The sequence below is a fragment of the Miscanthus floridulus genome, chromosome 2 (assembly GCF_019320115.1).
Source record: "Miscanthus floridulus cultivar M001 chromosome 2, ASM1932011v1, whole genome shotgun sequence".
NCBI classification, from domain to species: domain Eukaryota; kingdom Viridiplantae; phylum Streptophyta; class Magnoliopsida; order Poales; family Poaceae; genus Miscanthus; species Miscanthus floridulus.
This window is the reverse complement of record NC_089581.1, coordinates 119,641,866-119,666,922: the sequence shown is the minus strand read 5'-3', so window position 1 is coordinate 119,666,922 and position 25,057 is coordinate 119,641,866. Positions and strand designations below refer to the sequence as shown.

Here is a 25,057-nt window from a genome sequence, read left to right as displayed (position 1 = left end):
GCAACTCACCAAGTCTTCTTCACTCATTGGCTTCTTCTCTTTGCATGTCAAATGTCAACAATCTTCCAAGCACATCATTTGGTGTGAAGTGCTCAAACTTCTTCTTATCTCTAATCAAGGTAACTACGGTCTCATTTCTTGGTGAGTAGGCTTCCAACATAACCTTCACCACTTTGTGATCATCAAGCTCATCACATCCATAGCCTCTAATCTTGTCCACCAAGGTCATCAATCTATCAAACATCTCTTGTGGCCCCTCTCCATCAACAATCATGAACCTATTGATCTTAGCCATCAACAAATCAATCTTTGCTTTCCTCACTTTATCAACACCTTCATGTGCTAGATGCAAAGTGTCCTAAATCTGCTTTGCAACATTGACAATCATCACTCGGTTGTACTCATTTCCATCCAAGGCACTAAGAAGAATGCTTGTGGCTTGGCCATTGAGATGGACAGCAGCTAACTCCTCATTTGTTGGCTCTTCGAGATCTTCCGGTGGCTGCAATCCATTCACCACAATCTTCTAAAGACTGGGGTGAAGACCTACAAGATAGGTACTCATCAAGTGCTTCTACTTGGCAAAGTTTGTCCCATCAAAATGAGGCAACTTGCCCGCGGGTACATTGATAAAGGACTTTTTGTTATGGTTAGACAAATAAGAATAATTGAAGGATATGGTGGCATATTTGTTCTTGTTGTTGTTGCTGCCCTTGTCCTTGCTATCCTTCTTCTTGTCCTTGCTCTTCACCTTCTTGCTATCTTTTGAAGTATAGTATGACACATCATCATCTCCATCATCCGAGCTACTAGAGAGCTCACTAGATGATGCATCATACTCATTCTTCTCTTGCTCTTGAGCTCTTGCTGCCCTTCTCTTGACTATTGCCTCTCTTGCGATTCTTCTAGCTTCTTTTCTCTTCTTCTTGTCCTTGAGCCGCTGCTCTTCCTTCTTCTTTTCTCTAGCTTCTCTTGTTGCGATCTTGGTGGCTTTTCTTTCTTTTCTTGCCTTTCTTCTTTCAGCATCGGTGGTCTTGGCTTCTTTGATGGTGGCATCACTTGCTGTTGACATGGACAGCTCGCTGCTGCTGCTGACATCCTTGATGTGCACACCACTTGCGTTCGCATCGCGAACAGTCCTCGAACCTCCTCCTTCTTCTATACTTCACGTGGTGAAGCGTATACGAAGCAACCTCGCTCCGATACCACTTGTAGGATCTCTAAGAAGATAAAGAAGGCCTAGAGGGGGGGTGAATAGGCTTGTAAAAATTCAACTCAAAACTCTATCAAAACAGAGGGCAGCACTGCCGGTCTGCGGGATAGCACTGTCGCTCTTCGAAAATAATCTAACACAGCTGAGATTTTACAGAGATGAACCTGACTCCTTTAGCTGCTTAATCCTACAATAGAAAGATAAGATCTAGTTTGAAGACTGAATACCACAGAAACTCCACACAAGAGTGGATCGAGCAACCAAACCCTAACACCAGCTAGCAAAGAGCTAAACCAGCAAGTAAACAAGATAAAGCACGTGAGACACAAGATTATCCCATGGTTCAGCTCACCACAAAGGTTTGCCTAAGTCCACGTTGTTGAGGAAGCCACAAAAGGCTTGAGCTTGCCATAAAGGCTTGCCTTACCCTTGTTCTCAAATCAAGAAGATGAACTCTTGAAGTGAGAGGTAATTTCTTAGCTCCGAGAATGAGGTTACAAACCTCCCAAGACTGCCACACGAGTTGGCAATCCCAAGGGCGACGCCTAGCCAGCTAGGAGCAAGCTCCAAGAGTAACAAACCCTAGAACCATCGGCCAAACATGAACCAAATGCTCTTAGACTTTAGGAATTAGTGGATCTGCTCTCCAATCGAGTTTTGCTGCCTTTTCTCTCAAGTTTTGATGGTTGGAATCAAGGATTTGCTTAAGGGATGGAGGAGCAACAATGGAGGAGAGAGGGTGAGCTTTGGTTCTGTTCTGTTTTGAGCAGAATGGCTGAGTGAAGTAGATAACCATTGTGGGCTAGGCCTGAAGGGTATAAATACCCCTTGGGTCCAACGGTTAGTTAAGGGCGGAACTACCGCCCTTAACAGGGCGGCACTACCGCCCTAGCCAAAATAGGTAAGTTGAGGTGAAATTTGGCTGGCTGTTTTGACTAAGTGAGATGATGTAAATCTGAAAATTTGAGCATCTGGTTCAACAGTTGACCAACTGTTCTAAAATCCCTCTTAATAGTACGGCTTTCCCTAAACTCAATTTCAAAACATAAAAGAATTTAAATCTCCTTTGAGCTAGATCTAGCCACCTTTTGTAATTAGGACACCTTCAACCTGTACATCATCCTCAATTTTCGATTCCATGCTTGTCATCTCGATAAATTTCATTAGTCCTCTAATTTAGTGGTCATCTATGCCAAAACCTATAATAGGACTTGATTGCACTTACAATCTCCCCCTTTTTAGTGATTGATGACAACCCAATTAGAGCTTACAAAGGATATGAAATCTAAACTGAGATTTTCGAACCATGGGTGTAGGAGCCTCTCTCTAAATATGTGAATAGAGATTTGAATTCTCATTTTGGCATGAAAGGCCACGATTCACATTTTAGGTGTGATGGGAATCTCCCCCTACATTCATGCCTATTGTGGGGTGCTAAACAAAGTGTCACATGAATAAACATGATGCATATGACAGGTTATATTAGTTCAAGCACACAAGACCTTGGCTGATACAGCACAGGGCGGCACTGCCGGCCTCAGAGGGCCGCACTGCCATCCTAACTATATTGGTTAGGTAGCAATTAGGTTCCTACAGCAGATCATATGAATATAAAACAATCTGAACTCAGAATATGACAAGCTAAAACAGTAACCATGAATACACGTCCATATCCGAAGCAAATTAAGTCACAAAGTAGCTTATTACATAAAATAGAGTTTTGAGTGACTCTCAAACTCACAACCTAACAACTACTCTCATAGGATCTGGACATAAAGCGTAGCTACAGAGAACTCATGGCGTCGAAAATCTGTTGACCCCTCTAATGTTCTCCCCCTTTGGCATCAAGTACCAAAAAAAAGAAGAAAAAGAAGAAAAGTCACTCGTCATTGTCGGAGTCGACGTGGGCACATCCTGCGACGTGGGTGTGTGAAGTGAAGCGTGCTGAACATCGTGGAGGAGTTCCCCAGCTGAAGTAGAAGGACCTAGCTGATCCGTCGAAGGATGTGGTCTCCTAGAATATGTGCGAAACAAGGCTGCCTGAACCTGTGGATCGGCCTCTGTGGAGTGAATCTCTGCACCAAGGTCCTACTGCCTTGGGGCTGCTCAAAATGCTACCCCTATGGGTACCCATAGTACTGACTGAATGGCTCATATAAGTGCCCATACTGCTGATCATCTGGCTATTCATAATGGTGCTTATGTGGCTGATCCTGCTCCTTGTCAGAGGAAGAAAGGCGAGGCAAGTTAGGAAACTGAGGTGGTGACTGCACTGGTGGAAGGGGTGGCAGCCCCGCCATTTCCCTAGCATGCCTCACTGCTTCCCTATTTTCCATTCTATCCTCATAAGCAGTCTGTGAAGCATATACACAATGAGCAAAGATTGCCTTCATCCATGCACTCATCTTCCCCCACTTTGACTTCTTCTTTTGTTCCCTAGCCCTGGATGGCTCAGGAATATCTCTATGTGTAGCTCTAGAAGAGTGAAAGCCTGCTACCCCACTATCTCCATGTCCTCCAGAACAAGTGGGCTGAGTAGCTGACCCAAGTCCCCCTAAGCCACCATGGGTCTTTTTGATCTTGTAAACAGTGTGCTCACAATCCTTAGGGAACCACATGCCAGTCACTCTCTCAATCACAAACATAAGGTAAGGAGCATAGGGCAAATATCTCCTCCCATCATCCATGGCATATGCTAGCTCAATCCAAATAAACCTTGGAACATTAAACTTTTCACTATTGGGAAACCTAGACAACACATTAGTGATGTAGCCTTTCAAATTTGTTGCATTGTCTTTGGGGTTGAGAGTGATCCTGAAAAGATTGTTCATGATGTAATAGAAGCCCTTGAGCTTGGTCCTTGACCAATTAGGAACTGCAAGATTTTGATTCTCCCACATGAAGCTTACTTCCACTGGCTCAAGACGACGTACATTATGAATCCTCTCATATCCCCTGTGGATGTGTCCAAAACCAAGAATACGACAAAAGGTGACAAAATCAATACGATAATGTCACCCATCAGTCATCCAATGAAGCTCATCCACTTCCCTGTTCCAATAGTAAGTGGCATGGAACTGTGCAAGAATCTCCCTGTTCCAATCATGCCTGAAACTCATGATATCTGTCATCTCAAAGCGATCACAGGTCTTGATGGCTGCAGCAAACTCATGATCATCCCTGCTCTGCAAGTCACCAAAATCAATGTAGTGCGTCTTGCTGATCTTGCCCTTTGGCTTAGATAGGATGGCTGTGGCATAAAAATCAGATTGGAAAGCATTCCAAAATCTATAATCAATGCCACTGGACCTGTTAGAAGAGTAAGGATCAATCTCTCTAGCTTTACCTGTCTTCTTCCAACTCATGGAATAATCAAGAACTGTATGATTGTCACTGTTTTGGGGAGGATTGAGGTTGAACCCATCAGTGTTTTCTCTCATGTAGCCACTATCAAACTCTGAAATGTGTAGAGGAGAATCAAGCCACACATGAATGGTCCTTCCCATCCTCTAAATTCTTTCTTCTTTAGCAAGGTCTTCATCAAGATTTCTGTCACTGGGAATATAGTTTGCCTATCCCCTGCCTCTCTTGACCATTTGCTTAGTTGACATCACCTTCCTTTTTCCTCGGTCCATCTATGCGATTAAATGAGACTTGATAAGAAACTGTATAAGATAATGAGTTAGAAACAGTTGCAAGCAAGTTTTAACAAGAAAAAGAATTTTGAAAATGACACAGGAAGCTTTGCTGGATTTGGAATCATCATGGTAGGGCGGCACTGCCGCCCCCGAGGCCGGCACTGCCTCCCTCAGTTGCTTCACTAGTTCATTTTCAACTTTCTCATTCTGGATAAATTCTACTTCCAACAATGTTTATCCATCATCATAATTTCATAATCATAGTCTAAAAATAGATATATGAAACCCTAGCCTTGGATTTGAAAGATTGAGTATGAAAAACTTTAGAAACAATTTTGATAAATGAATCCAACTCATTCTAAACTTTATCATTTTAATGAGATTGAGTATAGCAGTTAGAATCTGCTAGGGGTGCCATTAATGGTCCCATGGGTGGCATTGTCGCTCTCCCCAAAATCATCCAACCGGTGAAATTCAAAATCACTTCGATTTAATCATCAAAAACCTTTCTAAACCCTTCATACTCCCCCTAGAAAAAAAATCTATGACTAAAACCTTCACATTGCATAGATCAAATGGGGTTAGGATTTCACCTTGCTTCCAAAACGATGGAATGGAGGGAGAAGAGGAGAAAGGGCTCGGCCAGGAGCTTTCTGCAGGGAGCCAGCGATGAGGAGACTTAGACGGTTGCAGGGGCGGCACTGCCGGTGTGGCAGACCACAAAGAACGGCGACGGTGCGTGCTTGAGAGAGAAAGAGAGAGATGCACGGGCGTCGGCGTCGGCTGGGAGAGAAGGAAAGAGTTGGGTCGGGGGCCAGAGAATGGAATAGATAGAAGAAAACGGGCCCCACAACCCAGTCAAAATTGGCAGAAAATGGCTCAGTTTTCAGAGGGCGGCACTGCTGCCCTGCCAATTTTGTAGGGAATACGCTAAAACTTTATGACCTCCTTTACCTCAGATATGGATATATATTATCTAAATATCATGATCAGTAAGCAATCAACAATACAGAGAATGGTCATGACACTTAGTTGGCCTTTTGAAATGGTTTTGAAACACAATATAATATCTTTTTAAATCATTTTCCTATGTTGCTAGGTTGTCAAACCGAGGTGTGACATATTTCAAACCACGTTACGAAAATCAAGTATATTTAGCTCACTACGTAAAGCACAAAACCTTGACTCATCGAGAGGCTTAGTGAAGATAGCAGCTAGTTGTTTTTCGGTGCTCACATGACGAATTTCGATATCTCCTTTGGTTTCGTGGTCTCTCAGGAAGTGATGTTGGATGTCTATATGTTTGGTTCTTGAGTGGCTTATGGGATTGTTTGCAAGCTTTATGGCACTTTCATTGTCACACAAGAGTGGGATTTTGGTGAATTGACATCCGAAATCACAAAGGGTTTGCCTCATCCAAAGTAGTTGAGCACAACATGCACCGGCTGCAACATACTCGGCATTGGCGGTGGAAAGGACTACACAATTTTGCTTCTTTAAACTCCAAGACACTAGGGACCGTCCAAGGAATTGACATGTCCCCGAAGTGCTTTTTCTATCTACCTTGCAACCGACATAATCAGAATCTGAATAGCCAAGTAGATTGAACTTGGAGCCCTTGGGATACCACAAGCCAAGGTTAGGAGTGTGTACTAAATATCTCAAGATTCTTTTAACAGCCACTAAATGACACTCTTTCGGGTTGGCTTGAAATCTAGCACACATGCACACACTAAGCATTATGTCCAGCCTAGATGCACATAAGTAAAGTAGAGAGCCGATCATGGAGTGATATACCTTGATGTCCATGGCTTTCCCTTCTTCATTTAGATCAAGATGTCCATTGGTTGGCATGGGAGTTTTGATAGGCTTGGCATTCACCATGTCGAACTTTTTTAGCATATCATGGGTGTACTTGGTTTGGCTAATGAACGTCCCTTCCTTCATTTGCTTGATTTGAAATCCAAGGAAGAACTTTAGCTCACCCATCATGGACATCTCAAATCTCTTAGTCATGATCCTACTAAACTCCTCACAATACACATGGTTAGTACTACCAAATATTATGTCATCGACATATATTTGGCACACAAATATATCATTTTCAACTTTGTGAGTAAAGAGTGTAGGGTCAGCTTTGCCTATTTCAAAGCCTTGTTTGAGCAAGAATTCCTTAAGGCATTCATACCATGCTCTTGGTGCTTGCTTAAGCCCATAGAGCGCCTTTTGGAGTTTATAGACATGGTTATGGAACTTGGGATCTTCAAACCCCGGTGGCTGCTCCACATACACCAACTCTTGTATTGGGCCGTTGAGGAATGCACTCTTGACATCCATTTGGTACAGCTTGAAGTCATGATGGGTAGCAAAGGCTAGAAGCATTTGAATTGCTTCAAGTCTTGCCACCGGTGCATATGTTTCTTCAAAGTCCAAGCCCTCTACTTGAGTGAAGCCTTAGGCCACCAATCTTGCCTTGTTCTTTGTCACCACGCCATTTTCATCTTGCTTGTTGTGAAAGACCCACTTGGTACCAATGACATTGGTATTGGGCCTTTCCACCAAGTTCCACACTTGATTTCTCTCGAAGTTGTTGAGCTCTTCTTGCATGGCCATGACCCAATCCAGATCTCCAAGTGCTTGTTCTACCTTGAGAGGTTCCAAAGAGAAAACAAACGAGTAACATTGACAAAAATTTGCTAAATGTGAACGAGTTGTTACCCCCTTTCGAATGCTCCCAAGGATGTTGTCAACGGGGTGATCCTGTTGTATAGTTTGATGTAGCCTTGGATGCTCAACACCTCCTTATTCTTCTTCTGGACCTTTAGCTTCTTCTTGTTCAAAGATAGGCTCCAAGTTGAGCCCTTGAAGTGGTGGAGTAGGAGTTGAAGGAGCTGCTGCTGAGGTGGATGGGGCGGCACTGCCGCCCTGCTGATTTTTAGCAGGTGAGTGTTGCCCTTGTCGATGGAGTACGTCAGCGGAAATTTGTGCAGCAACAGCCTTGGGATCCTCATCATCAGTGGCTCGATCTTCTTGTGGCCTAATGTCGCCTATAGCCATTTGCTTGATTGCCTCACATGGTGGACCCTCCTTTTCTACAACACTTGAATCAACTTGCTCCACTTGAGAGCCATTAGATTCATCAAATGTCACATCTACCGTGACTTCAACTCTACCCATGGTTTTGTTGAAGACACGATAGGCATGCTCATTGAATCCATAACCAAGAAGAATGCCTTCATCAACTTTAGGTGTGAATTTAGAGGTTTTAGGTCTTTTGTTAAGTATAAAACACTTATACCCAAACACTCTAAAGTATGACACCTTTGGTTTGTTACCGGTTAGAAGCTCATATGAAGTCTTCTTGAGTTTCTTGTGTAAGTAGGGCGGTTGATGGCATGGCAAGCGGTGTTGACGGCATCACTCCAAAAGAGGTCTGACGTCTTGTACTCATCTAGCATTTTCCTTGCCATATCAAGAAGTGTACGGTTCTTCCTCTCTACTACACCATTTTGTTGAGGGGTGTAAGGAGTTGAAAACTCATGCTTGATGCCCTCATCGTCAAGAAACTCTTCAACTAGAGTGTTCTTGAATTCAGTCCCATTGTCACTTCTCATCTTCTTGATAGGAAGACCGAACTCCCTTTGTGCCCTTCTCACAAATATCTTGACTTTCTCTTGCACCTGGGATTTATCATAAACAAAGAACACCCAAGTGAAACGGGAATAATCATCAACAATAACTAGATCATATTTGTTACCCCCGATGCTTAGGTAGGCGACCGGTCCAAAGAGATCCATGTGAATCAACTCCAATGGTTGTGTGGTGGTCATGATGCTCTTTGGTGGGTGAGGTACACCTATTTGCTTTCTGGCTTGGTAAGCACTACAAATCCTGTCTTTCTCAAATTGAATATTGGTTAGTCCAAGGATGTGGTTGTCTTTTAGGAGTTTGGCCAAGTTCCTCATCCCAACATGAGCTAGTCAGCGATGCCATAGCCAACCCATGCTAAATTTTGCCACTAAACATGTCTCAAGCTTAGCTTTCCTTTTGCTGAAATCAACTAGGTAAAGCTTGTTCTTAAGGCGACCCGTAAAGACAATAGAGGAATCCTACCTCTTAGAGACTTCCACACCCTTATCTGTGAAGAGACAATTGTAGCCCATCTCACATAATTGAGAGATAGACAGCAGATTGTACTTCAAGGAATCAACATGTAAGACATTTGTAATTGAATGATCAAGTGTAATAGCTACTTTACCAAGTCCAATCACACCCCCTTTTGAATTGTCACCAAATATGATATTCTCATCTGAATTTGTAGTTGGGGAGTATGATGAGAACATACTTCTTTCTCCAGTCATATGATTTGTACAGCCGCTGTCAAGTACCCAACTTAACCCACCAGAGGAGTATGCCTGCAACACAAGTTTAGTTCCTAGTTTTAGGTCCCCAAATATTCTTGGGGCCTTGCACGTTAGTCATAAGAACTTTAGGAACCCAAATGAAAGTATTAAGATAAACATTTCGACTATTGCCAACAAACTTGGCAAACACTTCCCCCTTGCTGTTGTGCTGCAAAACAAAGTTAGAATTCAAACATTGTTGAGGTGTTTTTGCCTTTGGTTGATAATCATATCTATTTGGAGTGACCCAGATAGATTTCTTTGATTTCTGGACAACCTGCTTAGGATGAGACACCTTCTTCTTGGGCTTGACATGAGCAGAGGAGGAGGAGGTGGTCTTCCCTTTTCTATGGGGGCCGGCACTGCCGCCCATAGGCTGCGGTGCGGCTCTGGGCTGGCCTTGTGCCACCATCTGTGCAGACCTATCTATACCTTCCTGCCCTTTGCTCATGAACTGAACACACTCATATCCATTGATTACCTTTCTCTCATTGGTTTTACCTCCATGAGTGTGCCCAAGCCCATCCTTGATGTGTGGATTTCTTCCATCTTTGTATTGCGGCCTCTTTGGTTGTTTAACTTTGTCACCAGCAGATTTCTTGCCTTCCATGCACCTTTTGACTAACATATCATTGAGCCTAGCAATCTCCTTTTTCATGACCTCCATGTTTGCAAGGTTAGTGGAATAAACATTTAAGTCAAGATTATAACATTTTCCACACCCTTGGCTAGTGGAGGGAATAGAAGTGTCATTTATGTTAGAGGGCAGTGGGGTGCTCTCCCATAGAAGATTATATTGCTCCTCAAGTTTGTTGTGCTTTTCAACTAAGACACAATACTTGTCATTGAGTGCAATATTTGCCTTCTTTGTGAGAGCATGTTCTCTTTGTTCTTCGGCCAAGGCCTTGTTCAAAGAGTCCACCTCACTTCTCTCTAACTCAAGAGCTTCCTTGCAGCCAATATACATCTTTTTGGTTTCCTCAAGATTTTCATCTCTATTGGCTAGCTCGGCTTTGACACTTTCTAATTCCTCCATTAGATTTGTGATGAAGAGCTTGGTCTTAGGATCCAAATTTTTAGTCAATTTAGCACATTCATCAACATCACTAGTTTCATCATCACTAGAATAACTAAGTTTGCTACTAGAGATGTCACTAGGAGGTGGAGAAGATTTAGCTCTTCATTTTACCTTCTCACCCTTTGCCATAAGACAAATGTGAGTGGAGTGGTGGTCATCATCATCGGACATGTTGTTGAAGAGCCTTGGTGTAGAGGATGGCTTTTGAATGGCCATGGTTGCAACCTTCACATCCTCATCACTTGACTCCTTAGTTGAGTCCCACTCATGCCCAATGTGTGCCTCTCCTGTTTGCTTATATCTCTTTTTGTGTTCATGCTTGTCTTCATTGTTGTCCCTCTTGTATTTGTTGTCTTTCTTCTCATAAAAACACTTAGCAACGAAATGCTCGGTGCTGTCACAATTGTAGCAAGTCCTCTTCTTCTTGTTTGGGAACCTTCTTTGCACTATTTTATACCCTTTCCTTTTTAGCCCCTTGTGATAGTTCTTCATGAATAAAGCCATGTCATCAATCTTCATGTAATCAGCCCCATCATCTTCATCTTCACTTGAGGATGAACTTGGATCATCATTTTGTGGAGTTGACTTGATTTCCTTGGGCTAACTTGTTGATGCTTGCTTGCTGCCCTTCGCCTTGTTGGAGGTGCATTGATTACTTGATTTATTGGCCTTGAGAGCTACTTCCTTGATTTTCTAGCTTGGCTTGCAACTCACCAAGTCTTCTCCTCTCATTGTCTTTTTCTCTTTGCATGTCAAATGTCAACAATCTTCCAAGCACATCATTTGGTGTGAAGTGCTCAAACTTCTTCTTATCTCTAATCAAGGTAACTACGGTCTTATTTCTTGGTGAGTAGGCTTCCAACATAACCTTCACCACTTTGTGATCATCAAGCTCATCACATCCATAGCCTCTAATCTTGCCCACCAAAGTCATCAATCTATCAAACATCTCTTGTGGCCCCTCTCCATCAACAATCACGAACCTATTGAGCTTAGCCATCAACAAATCAATCTTTGCTTTCCTCACTTTATCAACACCTTCATGTGCTAGATGCAAAGTGTCCCAAATCTGCTTTGCAACATTGACATTCATCACTCGGTTGTACTCATTTCCATCCAAGGCACTAAGAAGAATGCTTGTGGCTTGGCCATTGAGATGGACAGCAGCTAACTCCTCATTTGTTGGCTCTTCGGGATCTTTCGGTGGCTGCAATCCATTCACCATAATCTCCCAAAGACCGGGGTGAAGACCTACAAGATAGGCACTCATCAAGTGCTTCTACTTGGCAAAGTTTGTCCCATCAAAATGAGGTAACTTGCCCGCGCGTACATTGATAAAGGACTTTTTGTTATGGTTAGACAAATAATAATAATTGAAGGATACAGCGGCATATTTGTTCTGGTTGTTGTTGCTGCCCTTGTCCTTGCTATCCTTCTTCTTGTCCTTGCTCTTCACCTTCTTGCTATCTTTTGAAGTATAGTATGACACATCATCATCTCCATCATCCGAGCTACTAGAGAGCTCACTAGATGATGCATCATACTCATTCTTCTCTTGCTCTTGAGCTCTTGCTGCCCTTCTCTTGACTATTGCCTCTCTTGTGATTCTTCTAGCTTCTTTTCTCTTCTTCTTATCCTTGAGCCGCTGCTCTTCCTTCTTCTTTTCTCTAGCTTCTCTTGTTGCTATCTTGGCGACTTTTCTTTCTTTTCTTGCCTTTCTTCTTTCAGCATCGGTGGTCTTGGCTTCTTTGATGATGGCATCACTTGCTGTTGACATGGATAGCTCGTTGCTGCTGCCGACATCCTCGATGTGCACACCACTTGCGTTCGCATCGCGAATGGTCCTCGAACCTCCTCCTTCTTTCATACTTCACGCGGTGAAGCGTATACAAAGCAACCTCACTCCGATACCACTTGTAGGATCTCTAGGAAGATAAAGAAGGCCTAGAGGGGCAGTGAATAGGCCTATAAAAATTCAACTCAAAACTCTGTTAGAACAGAGAGCGGCACTGTCGAACACAACTGAGATTTTATAGAGATGAACCTGACCCCATTAGCTGCTTAATCCTACAATAGAAAGATAAGATCCAGTTCAAAGACTGAATACCACAGAAACTCCACACAAGAGTGGATCGAGCAACCAAACCCTAACACCAGCTAGCAAAGAGCTAAACCATCAAGTAAATAAGATAAAGCACGCGAGACACAAGATTATCATATGGTTCAGCTCACCATAAAGGTTTGCCTAAGTCCACGTTGTTGAGGAAGCCACAAAAGGCTTGGGCTTGCCACAAAGGCTTGCCTTACCCTCGTTCTCAAATCAAGAGGATGAACTCTTGAAGTGAGAGATAATTTCTTAGCTCCGAGAATGAGGTTACAAACCTTCCAAGGCTGCCACACGAGTTGGCAATCCCAAGGACGACGCCTAGCCGGCTAGAAGCAAGCTTCAAGAGTAACAACCCCTAGAACCACCGGCCAAACATGAACCAAATGCTCTTAGACTTTGGGAATCAGTGGATCTGCTCTCCAATCGAGTTTTGCTGTCTTTTCTCTCAAGTTTTGATGGTTGGAATCAAGAATTTACTTGAGGGATGGAGGAGCAACAAAGGAGGAGAGAAGGTGAGCTTTGGTTCTGTTATGTTTCGAGCAGAATGGCTGAGTGAAGTAGATAACCGTTGTGGGCTGGGCCTGAAGGGTATAAATACCCCTTGGGTTCAACGGTCAGTTAAGGGCGGCACTGTCACTCTTAACAGGACGGCACTGCCTCCCTAGCTAAAATAGGTAAGTTGAGGTGAAATTTAGCTGGCTGTTTTGACTAGGTGAGAGGATATAAATCTGAGAATTTGAGCATCTGGTTCAACAGTTGACCAACTGTCCTAAAATCTCTCTTAATAGTACGGCTTTCCCTAAACTCAATTTCAAAACATAAAAGAATTTAAGCCTCCTTTGAGCTAGGTCTAGCCACATTTTGTAATTAGGACACCTGTAACCTGTACATCATCCTCATTTTTCGATTCCCTGCTTGTCATCTCGATAAATCCCATTAGTCCTCTAATTTGGTGGTCGTCTATGCCAAAACTCATAATAGGACTTGATTGCACTTACAAGCATCAATTGAAGAAAAGCTTGTCCAACATCGGTTGAGGTGGTTCTGCTATGTTCAAAGGAGGTCTCCAGAGGCACCAGTTCATTGTGGAGTCCTAAACCAAGCTAATAATACGAAGAGAGGTGGAGGAAGACCGAAATTGATATGGGAAAAGCAATAAAAAAAGATTTGAATGCTTGGGATATACCTAGAGATCTATGTTTGAATAGGAATACTTAGAAAACAGCTATTGATGTGCCTGAACCAAGACTTGGCGATCTTGGTGGATTTCAACTCTAGCATATCCCAACTTGCTTGGAACTGAAAGGTTATGTTGTTGTTGTGTTGCATATGTTGCAGTGGCTATACACATATGTTGCAAGTTTATGTTTCACCTATTTCAGACGTATTTTACAGCAAATGTTTTTATATTAAGTGTTTTCATTAGCAGACGAAGGAAAACGAGCACAGACACATACGGTCCCCGCATACGCGGGCGATCCCCACGTGCATGCGCAGCAGCTGGCGCCGGCACGCAATAGCACGGGCGTGCAGCAGCATGGGAGCAGCAGGCGCGCAACAGCATGCGAGCAGTAGCCGCGCGCGGGCGTTCGGACAGGTAGTTGGCCTGGGACATTTTGGTCCTCCTTCAAAATTACTAATATATGGTCAAACATGTCATCTTCTCTACCCGTGAGATAGGCCTCAGTAAGAAGAGAGAACGAGCGCTCCTTGTTGTGAGGGGAGAAGGTCATGGTGACTGGTTAGCCAGGGGCATTTTGGTCCTCCTTCGAAATTACTGATGTGGTCAAACAGGTCAATTAATAGATGAACGGAGGAAATGGATGGGTGTGCCATTTAGAGAAACAAATACTTCATCATACTTTGGCTAACAGAATCAGGCCAGGCTTGTTACTGTACTTGCGTCTAAAAACCTTGCCTAACTTGCGGCGTGGCAATTCGCCCTACGCAAATTTAACCGAGAACCGAGAACCAAAAACCGAACCGAAAAAACCGGAACCGAAACTGAAAGAACCGAAACCGAAAAATTCGGTTCTTTATTTGGTTCCTGATATTGAGGAACCGAAATAACCGAAGAAAATTCGGTTCCTATTCTCGGTTAACCAAATTAACCGAAAGAATCGAATTACATGAATTATACTTCACTTACTTGTATTTGTAAGATTATGTTTGGTTTATGTATAGTGTTTTATATTTGAACTGCTATATATTTGTGTGTAATGTATTGCTATTGTTTTTTTATACATTATTATTATGAAAAATGAACATAGTGTTGCATAAATTTGCCTTACAACAGTTATATTTATTGTTGTCCTGAGATCTTCTGAACAAATTCGATTAGTTCGATTAGAACCGAAACCGAACCGAAATAATCGAGAACCGAAATGCTCGGTTCCTAAAATTTTTTGAAACCAATCGGTTTCTATTTTCCAGGAACCAAATTTCATCAATAACCAAGAGAACCGAACGCCCAGCCTTAGTGCAAATGATACCGACAGGCCTGACTGTTTGCTACAACAACCCAGCTCTGATAGAGAGAATCAGAGAAGCTGCGTTAACTCTGAAGTTTCCGAATCCACAACATATTTCACGACCCAAGGAACAAGCCTTTCAGTTTTGCCTACCTCCCTGAAGCACCGCAAGGGCTGAGAAACGTAGTCACAAATTCTTAACAAATTACAAGACCTGCCTGCAGTCAACTGATCTTGGTGAAGGCGAGTTTTATTTCATGAACAAGTACAGAGGAAGGATGCAACTGTGGTGTAATACATCTGGAAATCCTTAACTGTTGCTGAACAAATTCGAAAAGGGTTTCGAGTTTCGGTTTTCTCAACTTACAGCATCATTGTTCTATCTCGATAAACAGACTCGCCTGGGGATGCAAGCCTGCTTCCTCCAGTGTCAGGGAGTGCTTCTCTGGACCATATGTGACGCGTGGGAAATTCGAAACTAGGCTGTACTTCTCTGCTTTCAAGCAATCTAAAGAATCGACGTAGTCATAGAGGGAAGTGACGGTTGTAGAACTGTGGAATCTCCGCTCTTTGCGCTCTCCAGTTCGGAATCTTATGAGAACCTGCAACATCATCAGAACGTCTACCAGTTAGTTTCACAAGAATTTGCATACGTGAATACACTACTAATAGTGTAACATGCTAACTACTCCCTCCATGCCAAATTATAAGACGTTTTTGCATTTGTAGATCCATAATTTTTTCTGTGGACTTCGATACACACTGTCTAGATACATACTAAAAGCAATGTATCTAGAAAAGCTAAAACGTCATATTATTTGGAACGGAGGGAGTACTGTTCTAGAGAATGCAGAGGGCATATGCAGACATCAAACACAGGCACTATGTAGCCAAAACTAACAATTAATTCTGAGATAGTAACAAGGGATTAATTGCAATTACTGTATAACATATTGTACATGAAACAGAAATTTGCAGGTACAACAGTGATATTTGATGCACTCAAATAGACATACTTCAAGAGCAGCACGACATGAAGCATGTTATTGTCATCTTGCAGTAAGAATTGGAAAGAGGTACTTTAAAAGACACGGGCATAGAGGGTTAGACATACCCAAGTAACACTTGGTCCTTTCTCAGGTTCAGCTCCAAGAGAAATGGCCTTCTCTTGCCTCCTCCTTGCAAGAGCAGCTTCCTTTTCAGCTGCTTCTTGGGCTACCCTTGCTAAAGCTTCCTCCTCTTCCTTGCGCTTTCTCTCAGCCTCTGCAGCCTCTCTTTCATGTCTTTCCAGTTCCTCTATCCTTTCACGTTCCCTGGCCTGGTAATTCCAATAAAAAGTGGCGATTAGATAGTGTTATCACCACCAATAATAGCACAAAATCAGGATGCATGTTTCTAAACTCTGTTGATGCATTATGCGATAATATAATATGCACAAACATAATACTTGAAGATACAATTTCCTTAATAACTATACAAATTTGAAATGTCATCAGTCACAAAGAGCTGTCCACATAACCACCCTCCAGCCCATCATGAACATCCTCACCATACATTCATTTTAAATAAAACATGTGTACTTTTCTACTATTAAAGCACACTGCCCATATAGCTTAAGATACCTGGTCAGTTTCAAGTGCAGCTCGGTAAGCAGCATCTTGTTCCTCACGCAAACGTTGGTTGTTTAGTCTCTCTTCAGCTTCAATCCTGGCAGCAACGAGTGATGTAGCGCATTCTTCAACAACACGTTGAAGAATTGTTATCATCTCTTCAGGTGATTTGGGCCCTTCAACCTTTGGCACATGAATATATAAGTTATTAGCAATACTGATAAATAAAAATTCTTACAGTTTTACAAGCCAAACATACGATATACCACAATACTGATCAACTCTATATGGTAAAAGAAGCGCATCCAACAGCTTTATAGGCCAAACATATACCATACAGTCATATATATTTCTAAATAAACAATAGCAATACCAAAAAACATAAAAGGCGTTGGATCCATTAATGAGTAGCGTTCTCTAGATGCTTTATTTCACTCAACCACAACATAAGATCAATCTTTTGAATAAAATGATGTGAGCTCCAGTGAGAATGGAGGAAAGGGATACATAAGAATATCAAACAGGATTTTGTTATATAAACAGATATACAAGTCATGCTAACAAAAATCATACCAATGCAAACAAGCTGTAGCACCATCCATCAGAAATTCAGAATGAAGCAAAGTTGCATCATCAGAATTCGGGTGCCTATATTACAGGATTGTTGACTGTGCGAACAATGACACTAATCACTTATTTACCAAAAGGTTGCAATGTATTCAGCTATAGCTACTCGGACAGTTGGACCAAGCAGATGACATGAACCAAATTTTTTATATACATACATAAACAGACTTCTAGAGAAAATATAGCCAATAATTATAACCAGACACACAATCAAATACTAGTAAGAAGCCACAATTGCAGCAGTTTGGTCAAATTCTTCTAACAAAAAAAATCACCACATTAGCTTTCAGATCATGACTCTAGAGCAGTCATAGCCAAAATTCATTAGATTATTATAACAAAAAATTCCAATATAATTAGAGAACAATCATCTGATTGCATCTAGTGATCTTACAATATGCTGGAATTGTGTAATAGATCCAAGGTTTCAGGATATGGAATTGGTAGGTGCAACTCCCACAAATTTACTCTCAAGGATCCTATCAATTGTTTCAAGTGATTGGAAATTGAACATGAAAACAACACCTACTAAAATTCTCACCGAAACCTCATGCTAACTGGTTAAGCGATAGAAGTGCAAACTATATTCATCCGATCTCAAACTCTGAAGTTTGGTTTCAATTACCATTACATAGTATGAACATATCCAAAAGTGACAAGCAGATCAAAATCTTGTGAATACCATTTCATGATATGCATGCATGCCTAACTAAAGGGACAGAATAAAGTATTCTCTTACAGAGGGGCAGCATGAAAGTTATTACAGCTACCATCTCAGATAGGAAATTTACATTTTAACTCAAGAAGAAAATAAACCGCAGACACTCCAAATACCTAATTTAGCTAGGTTAACATAAACAATTACAAAAGAATCTAACATTTGCACTATCTTGCTGGAGGCAATAGCACTCTCCTTTCTTATTATAACCAGCACCAACTCCATAAGGATAACAATAGACTAACTTCAGCAATTAAAGGTTCTAAAGTCTAAACTACCAAACAACTTGAAGATATTAATAATAAGCATTGCTGATCTAAGTCCACAGGATCTATTGGTTTCACATAAACACCTTCACTGCAATTAATGTGGTAACGAAAATTACCCAAAATCAGAAATCTACCAAATGCAACAGCTAAATCCAACGTAGATGAATGTTTAAACTTATTTCCAGACCTAACAAGAGTCATTACAACATCATACCTGCTGCAATAGCACGATTCTCTGGTTTGTAGAAGCCATGACCACAGCACAAAACGGGAACCTGGACGCATTCAGGCTGTTGCTCATCTTGAACCCTTCAGTCCTTCTGATGCTACCACCCCACGCAACGAAGTTCTCATCTATAAAGGCCGCGACGGGCTCAGAGCAGAGGCAGCCACTGCAGAAGGCAGGGGTATCCGGGTGATCAGGGGAGTGGAGGTACACGAACAGAAGCTTGAACTCCCGCTGCGCTCGCTGCAGCGCATCAGCGAACCCTTGGGCCACGAAGCGCGGGCCGCGGCCAGCGCCGAACTCGCGCTCGAACTCAGCGACGAAGTCGGCCGCCTCGGCAGCTGACGGCGGCAACTCTAGCAGGCGGTCGCCGCTGCCGGCCTGCCCCACGAGGCCGAGGAGGGAGAGGGAGCGGGACAGCACGCCCCCGGCGACCCAGGCGCCAAGGCGGAAGGTGCCGGCGACGAGGCCGACCCCGCCCGAGACCACGTAGAAGGGGAGCGTCACCAGCCTCCACGCGATCCCCGGCTGCTGCTGCTGCTGCTGCTGGGGCGGCAGCGGCATCGGCATCGGCATCGGCGGCGGGGGCGCGACGAACTCCGCATCAGCCGCCAGCGGGGCGGAAGGGGCCGGGTCGGCGCGTGAGGAGGTGGAGGCCGAGGCGGAGGGCGAGGAGGGGTTGGCGGTGATGGAGGACACCGCGAGCTGCAGGTCCCAGTTGTGCGCGGCGAGGATCTCCGTGCAGAGGTCCGTGTCGGAGATGCCGGTGACGGCCTGGAAGTAGCTGAGCTTGTCGTCGACGGTCTCGGCCATGGCCGCCGGCGACGAGGGCTAGGGTTTGCGGATTTGGGACGGTGGTGGCGGTGGTGATTAGGAACTAGGAAGGGGGCCAGAAGCCGAGAGAGATGCGGTTGGTTGCGACTTGCGAGCCGGGAGGGCGACGGGACAGTGCTGACGTCTTCTATTCTCCCTCTCGCCGTCACCGCCAGGCGCCAGCCAACGAGATGGAAACGGCGTGCCGTACTTAACTGCCACAGCTTTACTCTACGCGTCAGTTTCTAGAGACTTTTAATCTGTCTGTCGTTATAAGATCGTAATTATCTGTGTCCTTACAAAAATTCAGCGGTCTTTAGCACCACTACTTTAACTTTTTTGTGTCCTCTATACCACTTCCGTCAGTTTAGGCTCTAACGCCGTCGAACTACAGGTGTGAAAAGACGAAAATGCTCTCAAGTTCAAATATGTTATTAATTTTTTTTAGAGCATCTTAACGACTTCAAATGAAAAAAACTCAAAACTAGAAAGTTATAGATCTCATCGAAATCTATAATTTTCATATAAAAATTATTTTTATTTAATTCCGTAAAAAAATATGATTTGATATGATTAATATATCTTAGAAAAATCATATTATTTTTTTACGGAATTAAATAAAAATAAAATTTATATGAAAATTATAGATCTCGACGAGATCTACAACTTTCTAGTTTTGAGTTTTTTCATTTGAAGTCGTTAAGATTCTAAAAAAAATTAATAACTAAAGGGTATTTTCGTCTTTTCACACCTACAGTTTGACGGCGTTAGAGCCTAAACTGACGGAAGTGGCATGGAGGACACGAAAAAGTTAGAGTAGTGACACTGAAGACCGCTGAATTTTTTCAGGGGCACACAGAAAATTGCGAACTTTTATAATGGCACACAGGAAAAAGTCTCCGGTTTCTACGAGTACTTTTATTTTACGAGACTGTTTGGCAAGAAAAAATGAGCGAAATTCTGAGAACCAGGATCAGAATCTCAAAGAATAAGAAACGATTTGTTCAAATAACACTCTGTTTTGGACCAAATCTTCGCTAGTACTGCAACGTTTTGTTGCCTCTTGTTTCACGACTTCTATCGTAAGTGTCACGACTTGTCGCTGCGTGCCGCCGTGTCTGCTGCCTGCGGCCGTGCGATCCTCCTACCCAGCGCGCGTGCGCTGGTAGGGGTTGCGGCGCTGGCGCGCGCGCTCCTAGGGGTAGGGGTAGGTCCGACGCTCTTCTGGATGTCACTCCTATCGTACTTGATTCGTTTTAAAATAAGTGACATCTTATTTAACTGTTCGTATTATTTAAAATTTTTATATAAATATTATCTATTTTGTTATGACTTATTTTATAATTAGAGATACTTTAACAAAAAATTATTTATTTATAATTTGCAAAAAAAAAGTTAAATAAGATGAATGGTTAAATACGATATCAAAAAGTTAAAAACGTCACTAATTTTGGAACGTAGTAGTAAAGCAGAAAAGCTAGCCCTACAAATATGGCAAGACTCATGGGTGATGGCATACTCGGCGCAAGGCATCTTTCAGCTATTGTTTGAGTCTAGCTATTCATTTGCTATTGTAATAGAGTATGACAGTTGGGTCCCACGAACCAGTTGGCCTTAGGCCTTATATTCTCGTACCTGTGGCCTGTAAGGCAATTAAGAATATTTTGCTATCAAGTAAACGGAAGACAGAGCCGTCCTATGCTCCTTCCTCGTCGGCGAGATCCAACTTGTCTCTCACGTCTCCGGCGATCGCCGTCGGGTGGCCACGGGTGTTACAAAATAGAAATAGAGGACGGCGCAAAAGGCTAAAGCCACACCTTTCGGTTTCACGATGATTGACAAGACAGAGACACACTCACGGGAAATACTTGCAGAATCTTGCAATCATAAGAATTTCTGGACTGCATCGTCTCCGACGCGAAGGGCGGGCTTGGTGCAAACGATAGAGTCTTACCGCCTGTGACCGGAAGGTCCCGGGTTTAAGTCGCGGTCTCCTCGAATTGCACAGGCGAGGGTAAGGCTTGCCACTAACACCCTTCTCCAGACCCCGCACAGAGTGGGAGCTCTCTGCACTGGGTACGCCCATCATCTCCAACGCAGGGACTAAAGATGAGCCCGCATCTTAACAAGCATCATGACCAAGTAAAGCAAGATCACTTCAAACAGGATTTCAAGCTCGTATACAATTTTCAACAACATTAGTGTGTGTACACGAAAACAACAAACTGCATTACAAGTTTCCTCTAGTTGGATTCAGTCTGAGAGATACAGAAGGGACGAAGGGTGCAGAGCCTCGCAATCCAGTAGTACATCCATATGCCTACAGCTCCTCGATAAGAACCGTGGACTGTCGTTTGCACTTCCTATCCGCCTTCCAATTCCCAGTGTCCAACTCCTCCAGGGATGCTTTCTGCACCTGGACGATGCGAGCTAAAGATGGCCACGCCTCATTTGGCTGCTCATGGACCCAACAAGTCATGAAGAATAGCTTCCTAGCTGCGCTACGAAGCTTTGAGGAGCTCTGTGCCCTCTCCGTCTTGCCCACTTTCTCCGCCTTCAGCATGCTCTTGCCAACTTCAACGAGTCGATGGAAGTCGCATAGTGCACAAATAAGCGCATTCTGTCCCAAGGAGAGAATGGTGATGATATCATCCACGAGTCCAATAGCAAACCTGAAACCACCGGTATGCCTGTAAGCTGGTGAGCATGTCTCCTCGATGCAGGCCGTGAGTGCTTCAGGTACAGTCTCAGGTTTAGCATCCTGGCCCATGACTTTCGACATTGACAGGGCGACAGTGGAAGAGCCCAAAGGATCCGAGTGCCAATCACCGTTGTAGAGCCGAAGTGTGAAGCAGTAACTGTACAGGATGTCAACCAAGTGGACAGCAAGCAAAGGAGATGGATCTGTCCTTGTTAACTGTTTCAGTGACGGGAGAGGAGATTCTGGCCCTTCAGGGATTTCGTTGATGCTAGCCTCTTGGTCAGTCTTTGGATCTGGATATGATATAGCAGTGTCTTCTGTGTTTACTTGTCTGATAAGCTGACTTCCATCCGGGCCAAGGGAAATCGATCTGGCTGACGGTTTTTTCCACCAAGGTGTCCACGGTTCAATCATCTTACTGAGCTCACCTGAGGCCAGAGCTTGACGAAATCGTTTGATTTCATAATCAGAGAGGTCTTCAAGCCTTATCTCTTCCCCTGTACGGTAGAAAGAACAGAGCAATATGTGCCCGATGAGATACCAATAAAAAACTCAATATGCATACCAATATTTATTGATTCTAACGAACTTGTAGTCTAAAATGATAAAGACATAAATAGCACCCAGAATAAGTAAAATGAACAAATATAGATGCTGATTTACTGCATTGCTCATCTAAAAACATAAATCATGAAACAATTGAACAAAAAGAAATATCAGAACAAAATAATTGGAGTTGCCACCCATCACCAGCATTTGACAACCTAAGTAATTGCTAGAAGGTCAGGCCACAGGGCCAGGTTAAATCATGAAAACAATTGGACAGAAGGAAATATCAGAACAAAATACTTGGAGTTGCCACCGATCACCAGCATTTGATAGTCTAATCAATTGCTAGGTGGTCAGGCCACAGAAAGACAGGTTAACCAAAAGGGAGTAATAAACATAATTCTCACACGAAGCGTTAATCAGGAAATTCAACTGTGAAAGCCCTTCCCAACTAAAGTCCACTTAAGGAATTGTGATTGCTAAGAGCAAGATAAGATTGTTTAAAGAGCACACAGAATTTCATAAACACTAAAGAACCTATTATAGTACTAGGAAAAGCTACTGCACTGTCACATTTAGAATGGCATGAAAGTAAACATAACGTACCAGACATAACTTTTTGAATAAGCTCCTCTGATAACATTGACTCTGCAGGACAAAAAGGCTAACATGTCAAAAAATAAAATCTTCAGTAATTTACTATAGCAATATGTACGACCAACAATCTACAAGATGAAATATGATTTATCCATAATTACAGAAAGGTCTACAAGATGACATATGATTACAGAAAGGAAATAATTTCAGAACAGACAAGCCACCATAACTCAATAACTAGCTATAAACAGGAAAACTTAATGTACCAAACAGCCAAACTGTGTTTGTAGCATACTGCGCATGGAGCTCTCTGTAGTTTTGTCCTCATTAACAGTGATCATAATAATGCGATTATGTCTAGTGCTATTATTAAAGGAGTAAGATAGATCAATGGCATAGGAACATAGCACACAAAACATACCATCTTCACTATCTGACTCCATCTCTTCTTCCAAGTGGAGACGCTTGAGGATATCTAGCATCTTTTTCTTTGTTTCATCCTCAGGTTGCATCTGCTTAAGCTCATCCATAACATTCTCATGCATGAAGGATTCAGTGCATTGAACACTATGACCCTATGAAACAAGAATTGAGAAAATTATTTGAAGCAATATCAAGAAAAAAAATGCAATGCAGTGCAAAATTATCTGCAATCATTGCAAACACCAATATTCCTTTGCATCTGTGTGCATAGAAAAGAAGGCACACAAACTTGACAGCTTCAATCTCTCAGTTTTGAATAAGACGTTATAACACCACACAAGCAGTTGTATAAGCCAGAAGCTTGTTTTTCGTGCGTGAATAAATAAGTAGTTTCTTTCAAAAACTGATTGAAAGTCTCAAACAGACATACTGATCCATTCAGACCAGCAACTAGAGATGAACTACAGCATATAGGTACAAAAAATCACATTACCTAGATTCTAGATTCGACGAATTCTTACAGCTTGTTGTCACTTGAGATGTTAGCTGATCCAAATTATGCTGGATTAGGTCACAAAAGAACCCCAACTATTAAACCATAGGACAGATTCACTAAAGGGGTAACATGGAAATTGGAAACTATGACATATAAACTTAATTTAACTTTTTTGGATTGCTCATTTAATCTAAATGCATATTGTTTAAACCCAGCACAGGAAACAAAATGAACTTCCATGTAGATCACCAAATATACAGGCCAAAGTGAACAGCTGGCGTGTGGTTCGTATGATTCATAAGGAAGTTGTAGTTTATATTATGGATAGTTGCACATTTTGAGCAGGAATCAGAGGATTTCTTGTCGAAAAGCTTCGAAAGTCGGTGCAGCAATTCGACATACACCTTGTGGGCATCGGCAGAAGGCAGCCCGGGAATGAAACCAGTGAAATCCCCAAACGGTATTCTACAAGCCCTAAGACAGGACGACGCGCAACGAGATCACACACACGAAACGAGAGGCGGCCGCACCTTGTAGCACGAGAGCGAGCAGTACCGGGCGTTGCAGCGGGGGCAAGTGTACTGCGCGAACTGCTTCTGACACCTGCAAGCAAGCGACACACAGAAGGACGCATTAGCACGAGCAGGCAAGTACCAAGTTCCGCCGGGGCCCCGATGCTTTGCGCCAGCAGGAAAGGAGAGGCTGTATGGGGGAGCCAAGCCTTACACGCGGCAGATGACCCTGGTCTCGGCGAAGGAGGAGTACGACGAGGAGGCGGGGGTGGACGAGGACCCGGCGGCCTCGGGGTCGGAGACCACGACGTCCCTCTCCATCGCCGGCACACGAGGTTCCTGCTCGTGCGATTCCCGTTCTCTCTCTCTCGGCGCCGGCGGTGTTGGCTTTGGTGGGAGTTGCTTTCCTCCGACCTCCGGCGTGCGGCGGGCGCGGAGAGGCTTCTCGATGGTCGGCGAAGGTTGCACTTCGCCGGGCCTATTGGTGGTGATGGCCCAAGCATAAGGATTTGCATTCGGGACTGGAACTTGATGGGCTGATTCACTCAATCGAAAGCAGGCGGTAAATTCTGAACCGGTCCAGTGGGCTACTGTTGTTGCTGGGCT

General features: G+C 43.2%; 2 protein-coding genes across 3 annotated transcripts; both read right to left on the bottom strand.

Annotated features, from left to right (window-relative positions):
- Positions 1–15,021: 15,021 nt before the first annotated feature.
- Positions 15,022–19,333, bottom strand: LOC136528581 (plant UBX domain-containing protein 10-like). Its single transcript, XM_066521547.1, has 4 exons — positions 18,349–19,333; positions 16,533–16,703; positions 16,025–16,228; positions 15,022–15,512 (listed from the first exon to the last, which is right to left on the bottom strand). The coding sequence occupies exons 1-4, from the start codon at positions 19,171–19,173 to the stop codon at positions 15,282–15,284; spliced, it is 1,431 nt and encodes a 476-aa protein (XP_066377644.1). The 5' UTR covers positions 19,174–19,333; the 3' UTR covers positions 15,022–15,281.
- Positions 19,334–21,326: 1,993 nt separating this feature from the next.
- Positions 21,327–24,969, bottom strand: LOC136539491 (uncharacterized). Of its 2 annotated transcripts, XM_066531456.1 has the most exons (5): positions 24,666–24,969; positions 24,470–24,542; positions 23,442–23,595; positions 23,030–23,071; positions 21,327–22,371 (listed from the first exon to the last, which is right to left on the bottom strand). In XM_066531456.1, the coding sequence occupies exons 1-5, from the start codon at positions 24,770–24,772 to the stop codon at positions 21,494–21,496; spliced, it is 1,254 nt and encodes a 417-aa protein (XP_066387553.1). In that variant the 5' UTR covers positions 24,773–24,969; the 3' UTR covers positions 21,327–21,493. The 2 variants fall into 2 exon arrangements, with proteins under 2 accessions (XP_066387553.1, XP_066387554.1); XM_066531457.1 differs by lacking the exons at positions 24,470–24,542; positions 24,666–24,969 and adding an exon at positions 23,937–24,381.
- Between the last annotated feature and the right edge of the window lie 88 nt (positions 24,970–25,057).

Excerpts from the sequence above, each read along its gene's own strand:
- LOC136528581 (XM_066521547.1), bottom strand. The coding sequence starts at position 19,173 with ATGGCCGAGACCGTCGACGACAAGCTCAGCTACTTCCAGGCCGTCACC. Across the intron at positions 16,229-16,532 it reads CTGCACTTGAAACTGACCAG|GCCAGGGAACGTGAAAGGAT; the intron begins GTATCTTAAGCT and ends TGGAATTACCAG. Across the intron at positions 15,513-16,024 it reads AAGGACCAAGTGTTACTTGG|GTTCTCATAAGATTCCGAAC; the intron begins GTATGTCTAACC and ends ATGATGTTGCAG.
- LOC136539491 (XM_066531456.1), bottom strand. The coding sequence starts at position 24,772 with ATGGAGAGGGACGTCGTGGTCTCCGACCCCGAGGCCGCCGGGTCCTCG. Across the intron at positions 24,543-24,665 it reads ACCAGGGTCATCTGCCGCGT|GTGTCAGAAGCAGTTCGCGC; the intron begins GTAAGGCTTGGC and ends GCTTGCTTGCAG. Across the intron at positions 23,596-24,469 it reads GCTCGCTCTCGTGCTACAAG|GGTCATAGTGTTCAATGCAC; the intron begins GTGCGGCCGCCT and ends CTTGTTTCATAG.